This window comes from Camarhynchus parvulus, chromosome 19 (assembly GCF_901933205.1).
Source record: "Camarhynchus parvulus chromosome 19, STF_HiC, whole genome shotgun sequence".
Classification (NCBI taxonomy): domain Eukaryota; kingdom Metazoa; phylum Chordata; class Aves; order Passeriformes; family Thraupidae; genus Camarhynchus; species Camarhynchus parvulus.
In genome coordinates this window covers 3,491,689-3,509,520 of record NC_044589.1, presented here as the reverse complement: position 1 = coordinate 3,509,520, position 17,832 = coordinate 3,491,689, and the positions used below count along the sequence as shown (strand labels likewise).

Here is a 17,832-nt window from a genome sequence, read left to right as displayed (position 1 = left end):
CACCTGGAGAGGAGAAGGCTCCAGGGAGAGCTCAGAGCCCTTGCAGGGCCTGAAGGGGCTCCAGGAGAGCTGCGGAGGGACTGGGGACAAGGGATGGAGGGACAGGACACAGGGAATGGCTCCCACTGCCAGAGGGCGGCGCTGGATGGGATATTGGGAATTAGGAATTGTTCCCTGGCAGGGTGGGCAGGCCCTGGCACAGGGTGCCCAGAGCAGCTGGGGCTGCCCCTGGATCCCTGGCAGTGCCCAAGGCCAGGCTGGAAGGGCTGGGAGCACCTGGGACAGTGGGAGGTGTCCCTGCCATGGCAGGGGTGGCAGTGGATGGGCTTTAAGGTCCTGTCCAACCCAAACCATTCCAGGTTTCTGTGGTTTTTTGACCACTTGAAAAATTGCCATTGAAATGAAATGTTGTTTTAGTCTTGAACTCATGGAAAAGAAAGAAATGGAGTGGAGAAGTCTTTACAGAGCTACTCGAAAAAGAATCTGCAGGAGTGGCAGGAGTATGGAAGGATGTGTGCTGCCTGCTCTGTGTGAGAGAGCAGAAGAGACTGAATGGAAAATCTTACTGGTTGGAATTTGGGCATTTGGGACACTTGTTAAACTCTGTTAACTGGACTTCAGTTGGGATTTTTGTAGCACAGAAGAAAGAAATAAAATGTGGCTCAGTTTTCAAGTATAAGCAGTCCCTTTTGGGTGGACACAGACACATTGTTAGTTTTGACTCCTTTGGTGCTTTTGAAAATCAATCTTCTTCCTGCCTTGTCCAAGGAAGTCTCCCAAATCAAACAAGCTCTGGCAGAGTCCCTCAGCAGTGTGTGAGTTGGAGCTGTGCTTCAGCAGCACCTTGTAAAAGCTGCCCTACAGCAGAGCAGTGCTGCTGGAGCTGAGAGCAGCACTCTGAACCCTCCTGCAGCCCTGCAGATACAGTGGAAAGTTGTGACCTGGGAGGTTTCTTGTCCTTGAGGACTTGGGCTGATATTGAGTCTACAAGAAAATGATGTTGGTGGGATCACTTTTGCCTCTGTGTTTCATGGCAGATGCTCAGGGCCCTTTCAGGCTGATGCACTTGGATGGCAGCATAAGCTCCTGTCACTGCTTGTCAGCAGGAGTTTGGGATTTAAATGCTGTAAATGTCCAGAAATCTCAGCACTGACTTTTCAGATGAAGGGAAATGGAAAATTCCCTCCATGAGGATGGAGCTGCAGGTCTGTTTTCCTTTGCTTAGGTGGGAGCTGTTGCCTCAGGATAACACCAGGGACCTTCTGTATCCTACAGCATAGGGAGGGAGGTGGGGATTCCACCTCCTTATTTAAAATTCACAGGGGTTTCTACTTCAGGAGAGAAAAGTCCCGATTCTGAATTTGGGGTTTTTTTGTTTGTTTTTTGGTATCAGTCAGAACTTCTCAGGGACTTTCCCCATTTTGAAGGGAACCTACAAGGAGGATGGGGTGCCAGGACACAGGGGATGGCTTCCCAGTGCCAGAGGACAGGGATGGATGGGATATTGGGAATTAGGAATTGTTCCCTGGCAGGGTGGGCAGGCCCTGGCACAGGGTGCCCAGAGCAGCTGGGGCTGCCCCTGGATCCCTGGCAGTGCCCAAGGCCAGGCTGGACAGGGCTGGGAGCACCTGGGACAGTGGGAGGTGTCCCTGCCATGGCAGGGGTGGAACAGGGTGAGCTTTAGGGTCCCTCCTAATCCATTCCATGATTCTGTGACTTTAGGGCCACTTTCTGAGAGCACCTGCCCCAATTTCCCCTTCTGGCCCAGGCAGCTGATGTTTCAGTCATGGCCAGGTGCTGCCTTGCCCCGTTCCCTCTCACTCCTTGTGCTGCTGTCAGCTCTTTGTGCTTCACTGGGCATTGCTGGGGTGAGTGTGTAGCCTGTGATTATGTAGACTCTGGCAGGTGTTTTTAATAAGGTTTTCTGTCTGTTGGGCCGTTTGCTGGTTCACAGCTCGCTCACTCTGAGCTCTCAGGTGTCTGTGCTGCAGGAGCTCCAGGCTGTCTCTGCTGGTGACTGACAGCAGTGAGGGCCGGGGTGCTGTGGGATTGACGGGGTGTTCATCCCTGGGCTCAGCAAATTGCAGCTCTGCCTCTGCCTGTCACAGCTGAATTGTGACAGCCACAGCTGTGTCCCTGCAGGAGGACAGTCCCCAGAGTGCACCCTCTGCTCCTGTGCTTGTCTTCAGGGGTGTCTGTGGAATGGGCCCCCTATCCCCGTTTCCCCATGTGTTTCAGCCTTCCAGGAAGGTTGTTTTGTAAGGAAAGGAGTGCCATGCCTGTGGGCAGCCTGGTGTCCCCCAGATCCCCACATGGTTCCTGTCAGTGGTGCCCCTGCCAGAGGAGGCTGAGCAAGGAGAGGAGCTGCCAGCATTGCTGCCTGTCCTGCTGCCCCTGGGACTTTGCTTCCAGAGCTCTGCTCTGTGAACTTTAACTCTGGTTCATGTAATTCATGAACTTTAATAGTTCATTCCCCAGCTCCTGGGGAAGTGTTGCTAATCCTTCTTGCTGCCAGGCAGCTTTTTCTGACAGCCTGGCCAGCGTTCCCTCAGTGCTGTTCTGTTAGTGCTGGCTCCAGCCCTGGTATGTTCCTGTTTGCTTAATGCTTGTGCTTTTCTTTTGGGAAAAGATCCTGGAGCTTGTAGATGGATGAGGCTGTAAATCGTGGCAAGGCCAGAGCTTCCCTTTGTGTGACCACTGGGAGGTTAAGCAGGAAAGAAGTTGAGTCATAATTGGGTGCAAATTTTTTTCTGAGAGTAAAAGCTTTTGGGGGAACTTTTTTTCCCTGCCATGGCACATCAGTAAATAGAGCCATGAGGCTAAAAGGGCTAAATTCATTTAATTTAGAGAATCATAGAATGGTTTGGGTTTGAAGGGACCTTAAAGCCCATCTTGTTCCATGGGCAGGGACACCTTCCACTGTCCCAGGCTGCTCCAAGCCTCAATGTCCAACCTGGCCTTGGGCACTGCCAGGGATCCGGGGGCAGCCCCAGCTGCTCTGGGCACCCTGTGCCAGGGCCTGCCCACCCTCACAGGAAAGAATTACTCCTTAATATCAAACTCTAATTTCCCCTCTGTCAGATTGAACCTGTTATTCCTTGTCCTGTCCCTCCAGTTCCTGGTGCAGGGTCTCTCTCTGGCTTCCCTGTGTCCCCTCCAGACCCTGGCAGGTGCTGGGAGGTCTCCACACAACCTCCTCTTCCCCAGGCTGCACAGCCCCAGCTCCCTCAGCCTTTGTGTGGAGTTTCAGGGTCTTTTTTATTTTTCTCCCCCCTGCATGACCAGTTTGAAGAGTGTTTGATGGATAAAGTGGGAAACACAGGGAGCTGTCAGGCACCTGGGCATCCTGGAGAATCACAGAATCACTGTGTTGGAAGAGACCTTCAAGATCATCAAGTCCAACCCATGCCCTAAACACCGGAACTCAGCCCTGGCACCCAGTGCCACATCCAGGCTTTGTTAAACACACCCAGGGATGGGGACTGCACCACCTCCCTGGGCAGCCATTCCAGAACTTTATCACCCTTTCTGTGAGAAACTTCTTCCTAAAATCCAACCTGTATTTCCCTTGGTGCAGCTGGAGGCTGTGTGCTCTGGTTGTGTCAGTGCTGCTGGAGACAGAGCCCAGCCCCAGGTGAGCACAGGCACCTTTCAGGAGCTGCAGAGAGTGATGGGGGCAGCCCTGAGTCTCCTTTTCTCCAGGCTGAGCACCCCCAGCTCCCTCAGGGGTTCCTCTCAAGGTTTGTGTTCCCAGCCCCTCTCCAGCCCCGTTGTCCCCTCTGGATGGGCTCAGTGTCCCAAGGTCCTTCCCAAACTGAGAGGCCAGAGCTGGAGAGGGCACTTCAGAGAGGAGGACAAGTGGCAGTGGCACATCCTGTGGTCACCTTTGAGTTTGGAAGGCAGATTTGGAGGAAGCCCTTTGAAACACTGGCCCTGGGATTTGTCTTGGGGCAGGGAATGCTGAGGCCCTCACTTTTGTCAGGGGCTCTTGGTCCATGGAATTTGTGTTTTCCTTGCCTTGGGACTGTGCTGCCTCTGCCTGTTGTGCTGCCTGTGTGAGAGGGAAAGGGAAGGGATTCCTTTTCCCTTCAGCTGGAGAGCAGGGGATCATAGCTGAGGTTCAGCTGCCTTTATTCACAACCAAACCCCTCCAGCCTGCAGTGGAGCTGTGCTGAGCCTTCCAAGGAATCAGAGTGTATCCAGAGGTTTTCCTCATCTCTGGCCCAGTCCTTTGTGAGCTGCACCTCCAGTTTTTGGCAGTGAAGTATTTCAAGGGCCTGAAAAGCAGGCTCTTGTCACTGCTTGCTTGATTTGTTATGGAAAGACAGTGATTTGCCTTGGATTTACTGCAGGGCTTTCTACTAAATCACCACAACTGGAGAAGTTTCCTCTGTGCAAAGTTAACTTTTTTCCCCTCCTCTCCAACCCTCAATAACAGATCTGAAAGGTTTATTAAGTAAATAAGTGGAAATCCCTGTGCAGTGAATTCCATTTCCCACCAGGAGTACGTGCAGCCAATCCCCTGCCAAAGTGAGCAGGTCAGGTATTGCAGGGCAGGGAAAAACAAAGCATGGTTTTGTTTACAGGCTCTCACATCAGGGTGTGGGCAGGGAGAATTGTGATCTTCTCTGTGAGGGGAAAGTGATATTGAACTGTATTTCTGCCTTGCCAGGAAGGAATTGGATGTTGTTCTGTTGAGGTGTTTTCTCAGGTGCTGCAGTGGCAGGGAGGTAGAAATGCAAATGTTTTCCATGCGGAAGGACTTTGTGTTTGGAGGCTTTCTTGGATGGGATCTCTCATTTGTAATTAATTCAATGGCTGCATTTTTAATATTAGGATGTGCTCCATAGTGGAGGTTTAGTTCCTCTGGGAGGATTGACCTGGCCTGAGATGGTAAAGCACAGGCCAGGAGGTGTCCGTGTTTAAATCCTGCTCAGGACTTCAAGGGGCTCCCAAATCACAGGATCAGGGAGTGATTTGGGTGGGAAGGGACCCTAAAGCTCCTTGAGTTCCACTCCCCTTCCTTCCTCTAGCCCAGGTCTCAGTCTGTGCTAAGGTAGGGCCTTGCCTGTGGCCTGGGCTAAGTGATGGCTTGTGGCAGGACAAGCTCTTTATTTAACACTTGGAAGATGAAGTTTTTTATCTATTATCTCCTTCCTTCCTTATGCATGAAGCTTTCCCAGCAATATTAATATTTTACTGTTGAAGAGTCTTGCTGATAAATTAAGCTCAAGGCTCAAGAAATTAGCTTTAAAACCCACTAAATGGCAATTAATTATTAGATGTAGGCTTCCAGGGGAGTTTTGATGTGTTACAGAAACCAAAGGAGTCCTGCCTAAAGGCTCAGGAAGCTGAATGGAAGGAAGTAGAAGGTGGATACAGCTTTTCCCTCAGAAAGGACCATGTCGTGGTACTGGTTGTTGAAAAATACATTTCTGAACAACGTCCCCGAGGCTGTGGGCAGTTATATCCAAAATGAGTAGGGAAGGTAATAATCTCTGTCCCTGAATGTTTTACTCTCCTATTTCCTTCTGAAGTGTTTATTAGGAGCTCTGTTTTGTCCTTGAACTTCTCTGTGTGTGGGTTTTAATATTCAAATGTGTTTTTCTTTGGAGGCACCTTTTATTTTCTGAGCTGTTGCTCAGGTACAGAAGCAGTCTGTTCATGTGCAGGAGCAGCCAGCCTCCTCTCCCTGTTTATGAAGAGCAGTTTGGCGAGTCAGGAGCACTGGTTTCCTTAGTGATGCTGACAGTTGGTGAGGAGACTCAAACTGAAAGCATTTCCATTAACTTTTCCATGGCTTTGGCACAAAAGAGGCTTGGATGTGAAATAGCCTCAGTATTGTCAAGACAAAATGTCCTCTGCTGGTTTTTGTTGTTTATCCATAACTCCTTCAATAAAAGCCATAAAGGACTGACAGATTACAAGTTGCATGAAATATCCAAGTAATTATTTCTGCTTTGATGCTTCTTTGTGCAGACATGAGACAATAAATACCCATAAAGTCTCAGCAGTGACACTCACACAGCAGGGGAGTCACCACTTGTTAGGTGCCAGGGTTTGCTTCTCCTGCCTATGACTTTATCCCAGTATCTGGAGCTCCTGCCCAGGGCTTAGCTGTGTGTGGAAGCAGCTGGAAGCCAGACTTCCATGGCTGCTGCTGGAGGGGCTGTGGGCAGGGGAGCAGCCTTTCCCTGCAGGCCTTTGCAGTGGCTGAGTTTTGGTGGTGCAGGTGGCTGCTGCTCCAGGGCTGCTGTGCTGTGTGAAGTGCTGGGAGTGCTCCCTGAGCTCTCCCGAGCAGTGGCACTGCAGGCACACACTGGTTTGGTTATTGTGGAGTTGTTGTGTGCTCATGAAACATTGGGGCTTAAAACCTGGGGTCACTCTTGGATGAGATTTCACAGCCTGGTTGTTAAAATATCCTTGGGAATTTTATTGCTGTGTCAGTGGGACAAATCTGGTGTGCTGGGGGTGTTCCTTTTCCAGTTTACCATCCTAAGTTACTGCTGGGAAGAGGGATGAGGGGCAGGATTAGAGGGAAGCAGGAGTTGCCGTGTGCCACTCAGCTCAGTTCATTCCAGCAGGTGTGTGGCTGTGCCCCAGTGTCTGAGGTGAGGCCTGGCTCTAACTGGCTGTAATTCCCTGTAATTCTTCCAACAGAGAGAGCAGGAGCTGCAGGAGGGAGCTGGTGGAGCTGAGAGGAGAGAGATGATCACCCCAGCCCTGAGGAAGGCACTCACTAAACAAGGTGAGGCTCTGCCAGAGCAGCTGGGCACAGCTCAGAGCCTGGAGCTGCCTTTGGGCAGAGCAGTGGGAGAGGGGCTCTGGGGGGAGCAGGGGCTGCCCTGGGCCCTCGTGGCAGGCCTGACCCACAGACAGGACAGGACACACGGCATGGCTGGGGCTGGAAGGGCCTCTGGAGATCACCCAGTCCAACAGCACCAAGGCAGGGTGCCCCAGAACTGGTGGCACAGGAAGTGTCCCAGGGGCTTTGGGGGGTGGCCATAGAGGCACACTCCAGCCTGCCCTGGGCAGCTGTTCCAGAGCTCTGCCACTCTGTGGGAAGAGGTTCTTCCTCATGTGGAGATGGTGTTGGTTGTGGTTTAGTTCGTGGCTGCTGCTCCTCATCCTGTCACTGGCACCACTGAACAGAGCCTGGCACAATCCTCTGATACCCCTGGGGATATTTTATGGATTGATGGGGTTCCTCTCAGCCTTCTTTTCTCCAGACTGACCAGGCCCAGCTCCCACAGTCTCTCCTGACCAGGGAGATGCTCCAGACCCCAGATCATCCTTGTGGCCTCCACTGGACCCTCACCACTAGCTCCTGGTCTTTCTTGCGCTGTGGAGCCCAGAACTGGGCACAGCACTGCAGAGGTGCCTCACCTGGGCTGAGCAGAGGGGCAGGATCACTCCCTGCCTTGCTGGGAATGCTCTTCCTCATGCCCCCAGGACACTCTGCTGGCTCCTGGGCAGCTCCTCCTGCAGTGCCTGGAGCTCCCAGGGTTTGATGAACCTACTGGGGCAGCTTGAGAGATGTGCCCATGGTCCCACACTCTGCAGCTCCCACAGTGTAGGTTTGTCAGGGAATATTTAAAGATCAGCTTTGCATCTGTTTTGCAACTTAGTCCCTTGCTTTTACCTTCCTTTCAAACTCTGATTTGTTGCTGAAACACTGTTTCCAGAAAAGGAAGTGGTTTGAACTAATTTTAACCATCCACTAGATGTTGAAAAAGATCAGCAGCTCTCCAATGAGAGCAGTTGGAGTGAATTTCATGTCTTTTTTTAAAACAAAGGACCAGCATGAGGAGAGCCATACTGAGCCCTGCAGTTCAGGAGCCTCAGCTGGGAGTGGCAGAGGCAGGAGGAGACTGATGGGAGCTTTCTTTTGCTGCTCACATGGAGACTAAAGGGAGTTCAGTCTGGCTGCTTTACTCCCTTGGGGTGGAGTGTGCTTGCCTTGCTGCTAAATCAGTGTTATCATGGCACTGTTAAGGTTGCAAAAGGTCTTTAAGAGCATCAAGTTCAACCACCAACTCCTCTGTTCAGCACTAAATCATGACCTCAAGAGCCACATCCTCACATTTATTCAGCACTTGTAGGGATGGGGCTGGCCTGGCTGCTCTCCTGGAGCTCCTGAGAATGTCCCTGTGTCACTGAGGGCTGGGCTCTGGCATGTCCTGGGCCAGTCCAGCTGTGCAGCCCAGCCCTGCTGCTCTCAGGGCTGAGCCTTGCAGTGCCTGCAGTGCTCTGCCCAGCTTTGGTCACTGGGTTGGCATCAGCCTTGGCACAGCAAAGAGCCCTTCTTTAACTGTGTGCTGTGAGGAATGACCCGAGGGCTCAGGGAGGAGTGGCAGGGACTTTGCCTTCTCCTCATGGCCCCAGGGAGCTGCTGCTGGCTGGGGCCAGTGCAGGCCTTGGACCAGTTCATCTTTTCAGTCTCACTCCTGAAGCCTGTGGTGTGGTGGCAGTTATTTTGGTTTTGTTTGTCATGTATTTGACTGCATTTTATTTATATTTGACTTTGTTTTGTGTTTAAGGTGGCAGCCTTTTGTTTTTATTTATTCATTTATTCAGTTACTACTAAAGAAAGCAGGGGAATGGGGCAGTGCTCTGTGCTGGCCCTGTGCTTTGTGTGGTGGTTGGAGCACTTCCCCTTGGCTCAGTCTCACTTTCCCTGCTCGTTTGGGTTTGGGCGCTTTTGTACAAAGTGGCCATTTGGAAAATAAAGCAGCGCTGGAGAGAAGGTCACCTTACTACCATAATTCTTTTGACTCAAAGAAGGCTCCCCAGAGAGCTCTGATTTCCTTGTGACACTCCAGGGATAGGAATTCATTATCCAGACAAGTGGGTCCACATTTTCCCTTCCTGCTCATGGTAGTGCCAGTATTGGAGCCACTGGTAGGATCTGCTTACATAAATCTGCGCTTTCAAAGACTCTGAACTGTTGTGTCCTCACAGCCCAGCTGCCTCTCCCAGCTCTCCCTCCTCTGCTGCTCACCAAATTCTTCAGTGGTCACTCAGCTGTGAAAAAGAGAAGCTGCGTTGGGTTTTTTAATGTCATATAGCATTTTTTCCTGTAAATAACACACCAGGAAGGCTTTTGTGGCTACAAAAATAAAACAATTCCCTTCTTCCCTCAGCATCATTCCCCCTAAAATAATAAGTGCAGTGTAGTCAGAAGATTATCTCATTTATTTTGCACCAACTGGTTTCTTTGGGTGTAGGCTCAGTGTCTTTTCAAGAGTATCCCTGAGGGCATAATTAGCCCAAGAGAAAGAAAATGAGTATTAGTGGGTCAGGGAGAGCTATTCTTTGATACTGCAGTTGCATAACAGAGGTTTTCCTTGGAGCAGATCTCCTCAGACCATGGTAGTGCTCACTGTGGATTCACCATAAAAGCAATTTACCTTCCTTGAGGTAAAGGGAGCAGTGCTTAGGCAAAGGTTTTTATTTTAGCCCTGGCATTGAATATTGGCTAAATTTAGCCTCTCCATTGGGTTGCAGAGCCCTTGGAGCTGCCTGCTTGCAGGATAACTTGATAACAGCAAGATACCTTGATACTCAGCAAGAGCTGCTTTTGAAAGTCCCAGCCAGAGGCAACACAATTCCAGTTCCCTTTCCATCAGTGCCCAGCTCTGCCTGAAACAGCAGCACAGCTCTGAGGCTTTGGTGAGGGCCAGTGCCCTGGGGGAGAGGCTGGCAGTGGTTGTTGGTTGGGTTTGCTGTGCTCCTGGTAGTGCTTCAGCCGTTCTGTGTGTCCGGGGAGCCAGAAAGAAATGAAATAAACTGAAAGTGGAAACAAGCTTTCCATGTTCACATTTCATGTGGTGCTTGGTGAGTACAGCCCAGTGTCACATTTCCTTTTTGGGGTTGCTTGTAACTTTTTGACACAATTGCTTTTGGGCTGAAAGTTGCTTTTGCTTGGCCTGGGTGCCAGGAGGATTTGGTACAGGGTGAAGGACTCGTGAGCCTTTGCAGTGTTCCTGATTTCTTATTTAAATCCTTGGTGAGCTTTAGAGGGAGTCTTGAGCTGCTGTTTCAATAGGAAAGATGAAAGTAGAAAAACACAATGGGGTTTTCTTTTCCTGTAAAACAAACAAAAAACCAAAACACCCTTCTGTGTGTCAGGGGAGGCTCAGGCTGGATCTCGGAGAAAGGTTCTTCCCCCAGAGGGTGCCAGAGCTCCAGGAGCTGCCAAGTATGCCCAGGGTGGGATTGTTGGGGTGTCTGTGCAGGGCCAGGGCTGGACTGGATGATCCCTGTGGTCCCTTCCAGTCAGGCTGTTCATGACTCAGGGGCTGACCATGACTTTGTGCTCTGCTGGGGTTGGTGCCATCATTAGTCACAGCTGCTCCTGGATCTGCCAAATGTTTTATTGACGCTCATGGTGTGAGTGAAGCCAACCACGTCCTGCTGGATGCTGGCAGCTGGGAGAGGGATTGTTCACTGCCTGCCTGAGCTATTTGGAGCTCAGACATGATGTGTCTCAGTGCCAGCCACCTCCATCAGCCCTGTCATGTCACAGGGGTTGTTCAGCAGCCCCAGGTTGGTTCTGACGCACTTCCCTCAACAGGGCAGGAGTGGAACAGGAGCAGCGAGCCCAAAGCCCTGAGAGCTGAGTGTTGGCTGAGGAGGCTCCAGTGGGGAATGGCTCCCACTGCCAGAGGGCAGGGATGGATGGGATGTTGGGAATTAGGCATTGTTCCCTGGCAGGGTGGGCAGGCCCTGGCACAGGGTGCCCAGAGCAGCTGGGGCTGCCCCTGGATCCCTGGCAGTGCCCAAGGCCAGGCTGGATGGGGCTTGGGGCACCCTGGGACAGTGGAATTGTCCCTGCCCATGGCAGGGGTTGCACTGGATGGGGTCTAGGTCCCTTCAGGTCAGACCATTCCAAGATTCCAGGATGCTCTCACTGTGTTTCTGCCATGCTCTTTGCTTTGCTCTCTCCTGCTGTAACAGGACCAAACAAATCCCTGCTCTCCCTCCCTGGCAGCACACTGGGGACGGGTTAACGATGCCAAAGGCTGACCCTGCTGACATTGGATGAATTATTCTGTCCCACAAGGACAGTTTTGCTGCAGTCCAGTTGGTTCTGTCTTTACTGGTTAAGGAAAGATACAATTTAGCCCCAGGGTGCCCAGGACACCTCTATTTTACTTGTCTCCAAAGACAAGTGGTGCATTAAGAGACAGCTCTTATCTGAAATAGTCTGGGCTTCAGCAGCCACTTAAACTGTCGTGCTCTGACTTTGTGCTGCAGCTAAAGCTGTGCTTTGGCCTGTGGCTTTTAGTGGGGAAGGGAAGGCAAAGAGGCTGACTTCAGAAAAATACTGAAGGCTGGGCTTTTCAAGTGCTCACCAACCTGGAGCTGAGGTTTTTAAAAGCTTTGGTGGCTTTTTGTGGCGCTTCTCGGGCTAGGGTTCCCAGTTTCTGCAGCTCTGGTGCCCAGCTCAGCCTGGCTCTCTGTGCTGAGCCTTTGGAATGGTCAGTGTGTGGAAATGGCATCTCAAGCCATGGCACAGAGCTGGTGCTGCTGGCTGGGTGCTTTGCAGGCTCTGTGCTGCAGGGTTTGGGGTCTGGCAGGCTTTGGGGGAAGCTGTTTAACTCCAGGTGGCACTAGCAGCCCACAGCTGGCTCCGGGATTGGTGACACTGGTGCAGTCCCCAGAATGTGCCACAGAAATCAAATACTGGCTGTGGGCAGATTAAAAATTACTTTGCTAGCTAAGAAATTACTTGTGGTGAGCAGAATAAATACAGTGACCAGACCCAGGCGCAGAGATCAGTTCTTTAGGAAATGTCAGTAAATAAAGGGCAGACACAGGTGAAAGGAAGGAGTCCAGGCAGCAGAAGATGCTTAAGCCCCCCTGTGTGAGAGCTGCCAGGAGCTGGGGGAGAGCCACCTGCAATTCTGATGTGCTGGCACAGCTGTAGCACCTGAGCAGGAGCAGAGGAGATGGATAAATCACATTTGGGGGGCTGATTCTTCTCTCATGTGTTACCAGAGCTGGTAGAATAACCCCATGTATAACAAAGAGGAAAATAAAAATAAACACAGATTTTGAAGTGCATCCTTTTTTTGGTTTGTTTTATATTTTGGCAGGGCTTTGGAGAGTATTGGTCTTTGAAATTAAGTCTAAGCTGGAACAAAGTACAGGATATGTTCAGGCAAGGATAAAATTTGCTGTGCTTTCTTTGTAAGGTGACACTTGCCCCACACAAGGGGACAGTTCAGACAAATGGAAATGTGGAGAAGGGAATGTGCCCTGAATGACTGAAAAGTGTCTCAGGAAAACAGAACAGAAAAGAGATGCAGCTCCTAGCAGGCAACAGTTCTGTCTGTTACCTTCTGGGTGTGTTCTGGGTGCTTCAGGAGGGACTTGTGCAGGTGGAACCTCCCATTGCAGACTTCAGCCAAAGCTGACCCTGAGGTACAGCTCTTAAAAATGCCAAGTGCTTGCAGATTTCCTGTGTTTTTCTGTGAACAAATAATTGCAGAGTCCCAGACTGGTTTTGGTTGGACAGGACCTTAAAGTCCACCCAGTGCCACCCCTGCCATGGCAGGGACACCTCCCACTGTCCCAGGTGCTCCCAGCCCTGTCCAGCCTGGCCTTGGGCACTGCCAGGGATCCAGGGGCAGCCCCAGCTGCTCTGGGCACCCTGTGCCAGGGCCTGCCCACCCTCACAGGGAACAATTCCTAATTCCCAATATGCCATCCATCCTGCCCTCTGGCTGTGGGAGCCATTCCCATGGGGATGGCTGAATCACCAGCTGGACTGGCTGATCTTTGAGGTCCCTCTCAACCCAAACCAGCCCGTGATCCCTTTTTGGGAATGCTCTGCCTTGGTGGTGCTTTTGGACACAAAGGGTTCAGATACAGAAGGTTGTGCTGCATTTTCTCTGGTGTTGGTATAGGTGAGGGTTTCAGTGCTCTCTGAGGCTCTGCCAAAGGCATCATTGGGTTTATATTCCTGTGCTTCAGAGGGAAAGGTGCTCTTGGATTAAAAGAGACATCTGAGTAGGAGGGAAACATCAGGTTTTGAGAATCCTGGAGGTCTCTTATGATCAGCTGGGGAAGCTGGAATTTGTGGTAGCTCCTGGCACTCCCACCCCTGAGCTTTGCCAGTCTCATTTCCCTGGCTCTGGGCTGTCTGTGCAGCAGCTGAATCCCTTTCACTGCCCCCAGGAGGCTTTTACTGTGTCTTAAAAGTGTCCAAGGTGTTTGTGTTGTGTACAGTGCCAGGGATCTGAGGCAGCTGGGAGGCCAAACCTCCCATCCCTTTGTGCTAACAAGGGACAGTCCTGCAGTCCCTGCTTCTGTCCCACTCCTGCTTTCAGCTCATGGGAGCAATCCTTCCCAATTCACAAGCCTTTTGTATTTCTTAAGAGCCTTTTTTCAAACAAAGAGACAATCTAAAATAGGTCTTGGTGGACCTGGTAAGAATTTCCTCAAGGTTGAGCCGTTCTAGGAATGAACCTGGAGGTGTCTCTTGTCATGCTTGGGCAATCTGAAAAATTCCACTTCCCAGCGTCCCCTTCTTCCTAGATTTGTATAAAATGCTGATGTAATGTGAACAGGTGCCTCACCAGGGGCATTTCTTGTTGCTGTTATTATTATTATTATTATTACTGTTATTATTACTGTTATTATTAATGGTCAAGTATTCTTTGTCTGGGTGGTGACTCAAGCACAGCAGTTGTGTTTCAGTGTGGAAAATGGTCCTTACAGGTGGTGGGGATGGATCCTGCTGTCACTGACCTTCAGCTCTGGCCCTGTAAAACTGCAGTCCTTCAGAACTGCAGGAAATTGGGATTTTTTTTCCCTGTAAAATTTCTGCTAGTGTGAGACTGCCCTGAGCTGCAGCTCTAGCAGATACTCCCTGCCTCAGAGCAGTGGTTTTATTGCAGAAGAGTGCTGGCTAGCTCCATGCAGAGGTGGCAGCTGGACTTTGCTGCTCTCAGGGCAGCCCTGGGACAGCCAGCAGAGGTTGGAGGCACAGTGGGGCCCTGGAGTGGCTTTCCCAGCTCCCAGAGCCTGCACTCCTGGAGAAGGATGGCTCAGTCTCTTCCTTGTGTTTTCTGGAGCTTTTTCAACCATGGATCTCCTTCTTTCTTTCTGTATTGAATCTTTTGCTTTGGGATTTGGGTCAAAGTGAACTTCTGGTGATGCAGAGATCTGAGCTGGGAGGTGTCAGCCAGGCAGGGCTTGTCCCCTGTGCTGGCACTGCTGGGGCACCTCCAGTGCTGGGGACAGCCCTGGGCTCCTCAGGACAGTGCAGACCCTGAGGGGCTGGAGCTTGTCCAGGGAAGGATCTGGAGCTCCAAGAGCAGCTGAGGGAGCTGGGAAGGGGCTCAGCCTGGAGCAAAGGAGGCTCAGGGGGCCCTTGTGGCTCTGCACGGCTCCTGCCAGGAGGGGACAGCCGGGGGGGTCGGGCTGTGCTCCAGGGAACAGGGACAGGGGGAGAGGGAACGGCCTCAGGCTGGGCCAGGGCAGCCTCAGGGGGCACATCAGCAGGAATTTCCCCATGGAAAGGGGGCTCAGGCACTGCAGGGGCTGCCCAGGGAGGTTTGGAGGTGCCCAAGGAAGGGCTGGAGGTGGCACTCAGAGCTCTGGGCTGGGGACAAGGTGGGGATGGGGCACAGCTTGGTCTGGGTGGCCTTGGAGGTTTTTTCTGACCTCAGGGATTCAGTGTCTGTGGGTTTTGTTCTGGACATTTTGCCACCTGGGGATGGCCTGCAGTCCCTGAAGGCCACTCAGCACAGCTCTCAGGGCTGTTCAGAGTGCAGGGGGTGTGGCACAGCTCCTGATAGGGACACTTGTGGTGGTAGAAATTCAGCTGATCTGCTCTGCTCTCAGAAATAACAGAATTGCTCAGTTATGGACATAATTCGTTCATGTCCAGGAGCTTGGGAAGACTGGATATGTGTCTGGCACTGGTAAGCTGGCAAAGCACATCCAGAGCCCCTGGATACTGGAACATGCCCTAGGAATACAGACAGCAGTGTCCTGGCTCAGTGCTGAGAGCTCAGCTGGCTCTCTCCCTGACTTCTTTGAGTTTCAGAGAAAAGACTTTTAAACTCTTATGTCCAGGATGGAGTGGAAATGCTGCAGTGTGGTTCCAAAGAGCTGAGCACAGTCCTGCCCAGCCTCTGGAGCAATCAGGAGCTGTGACTTTGGCCATCTCTCCAGTTCCACATCCCTCTGTGCTCTATTAAACTCCAGTTGGCCTGTCAGGGTGAGCAATCACCACATGTTCCTCAGCCTGGTGTTACTGCCTGATAACACTCATTTCACCCTAAAGGTTGTTTAAAAGCTTAATTCACCTCTATAAAAGTGACACTTAATTTCAGTGAAGTTTGGCAAGCTTCTAGATCATCTAAAATTTATCATCTAGAGCAGGATCAACTCATAGCCAGCCTTCAGATGGAGATGTTCTTGTCCTTTAGTTGGGAGCTGAGCTGAGTACTGTGAGCCTGCTCATAATTGAAGGGATCCTTTGCATATTAGACTGTGGAAATAATAAATAGATGGGTTTGTTCAGCTGTAGTGGCTGAAGGTACACAGGGGTGGGGAACAGCAGGTCCCTCAAACACTGGATTGTTTGGAAGGTGCTGTATCCAACTGTGCACTTAGAGTTATTGGTCACGAGTCACAGCCCTTGGAGCAAGGGGGGGATGTGATCACAGGGGCTCCTGGCACCCACAGCTCCAGACTTGGGGCCATCAGCAGGATTGGATTCAAGCACTGATGGCCTTGGCAGAGCCACAGGGACGTTGTGGCAAAGCTGATGGAAGAGTGGAGCTGGCCTGAGCCTTCCAGAAGGCTCAGGAGGAGCTGCAGTGTGGGAACAGGGCTGGAGATCCTCAGGCTGGCTTTGATCACAGTTTTTCACATGTTTAATTTGAAGTTTTGCAGTAAGGATGTGCTGTCCCCATGTGTCAGATTTGCACCCTCACTGTAGAGAGGACACTGAGGGGCTGGAGCGTGTCCAGGGCAGGGAATGGAGCTGGGAAGGGGCTGGAGCCCCAGGAGAGGCTGAGGGAGCTGGGAAGGGGCTCAGCCTGGAGCAAAGGAGGCTCAGGGGGCCCTTGTGGCTCTGCACAGCTCCTGCCAGGAGGGGACAGCCGGGGGGGTCGGGCTGTGCTCCAGGGAACAGGGACAGGGGGAGAGGGAACGGCCTCAGGCTGGGCCAGGGCAGGCTCAGGGGGGATTCTGAGGAAATTTCTCACTGAAAGGGTTGTCCAGCCCTGGCACAGCTGCCCAGGGCAGGGTGGAGTCTCCACCCCTGGAGGGGTTTAACAGCCCTGTGCATGTGGCACCTGGGGACGTGGGGCAGTGGGGGGAACAGTTGGCTCGATGGTCTCAGGGGGGTTTCCCAGCCAGAGCAGTTCTGTGATTCTGGGACACTCCCTGTTTCTTCCTTAACCTTTTTTCCTTTCTTTTGGCCCAGACTGCTCTGCTGCCTCCCTCCCAGCAGTGCAGCCAGTGCTGGGGAAAGGCTCTGCAGTCTTGTAGAGTCTCTGCTCACTGGCACCAGGGGTGGGACAAGTGTCCAGCCTTGGTCTCTGGTATTTTCTGTCATTCCCAAGTGTCAGAAGCCTGGCATGGCCAGCACCTAGTTCTGGGTGACCACACTTTCTCCCAGTTCCCCACAGGGTGTGGGACCCCAGTTCTGTGGCTTTAGGGTTCTGCACATCTCTGCTGCTCCCTCCTGTCACCACAGCTGGGACTCCTGGCAGTGACAGAGATGAGTAACCCTCCTCTCATCCCCAAAGCTGGCTGGTGTTTGTAAGACTGTTTGATGTTGAATATGTACAATTTTCTTGGCCTTTAAAGGAAGCTGTGGGTGCTCCACATGGTGGAAGTTGATTTAAGGAACCTAAGAGAAAATGCTGGAGCTTGGCACCTTGTTCAGCTGCTTCCTCTCTTCCCTCAAACAGCTCAGTAGCAGATCTGGGTGGGCATGTCCTATTTCCAATGTAATTTTTCTGCAAAACCCATTTGAAAGCAGCCATATTGCTGTTACTGACAAGTGATCTGTGAGAGAATAATCTTGTTTGACTGGTGGCGCTGGATTTGGAGAAATGGGACAAATAAGGCTTGGACTGTGCTGGGTGACAGCAGCAGAGTGTGCCTTGGACAGCTGTGTCAGAGGGAGGAGTGCAGCACCTTTTCAGCTCTCATCCACAAATCCTATAAGGACACACATTTCAGCAGGGAGGTCTCAGCTGAGATTAGACCTTGCTGGACAAGCTGTTTGTGGAGAAAAGCTGCAGCAAGAGGCAGGACAGAGCAGGGCAGGGGGGTGCTGGGTCCCAGGCGCGTGCAGCTCTGTGTGTGTGGCTGTGCCCCTGCACCAGCATCCTCAGAGTGTGAGCCAGTCTGAGGTGCAGGTGTCCCCAGGGCTGCACGTGGCTTTGGGGACTGGCTGTCACAGAATCCCAGAGTGGTTTGGGCTGGAAGGGACCTTAAGGGGACAGGGCAGGGACACCTCCCACTGTCCCAGGTGCTCCCAGCCCTGTCCAGCCTGGCCTTGGGCACTGCCAGGGATCCAGGGGCAGCCCCAGCTGCTCTGGGCACCCTGTGCCAGGGCCTGCCCACCCTCACAGGGAACAATTCCTGATTCCCAATATCCCATCCATCCCTGCCCTCTGGCAGTGGGAGCCATTCCCTGTGTCCTGTCCCTCCATCCCTTGTCCCCAGTCCCTCTCCAGCCTTCTTGCAGCAGAGGTCACTCTGCCTGTACGTTCCAGTGTGAGGAGATGGATCAAACACCACCAGTGGAGTGGGCAGAGGAGCCTGGGCAGGTCCTGCTGGGTTTGAGTGGCAGGA

General features: G+C 52.0%; 1 protein-coding gene across 5 annotated transcripts in view; it reads left to right on the top strand.

The window, feature by feature from the left end:
- Positions 1 to 17,832, top strand: part of LOC115911534 (S-adenosyl-L-methionine-dependent tRNA 4-demethylwyosine synthase TYW1-like) — a 97,287-nt gene that overhangs the window by 11,115 nt on the left and 68,340 nt on the right. For all 5 annotated transcript variants that reach the window (XM_030962580.1, XM_030962578.1, XM_030962577.1 and 2 more), the window contains one exon: positions 6,661 to 6,748. In XM_030962580.1, coding sequence (XP_030818440.1) covers positions 6,661 to 6,748 — 88 coding nt within the window. The remainder of the gene's footprint in view (positions 1 to 6,660; positions 6,749 to 17,832) is intronic.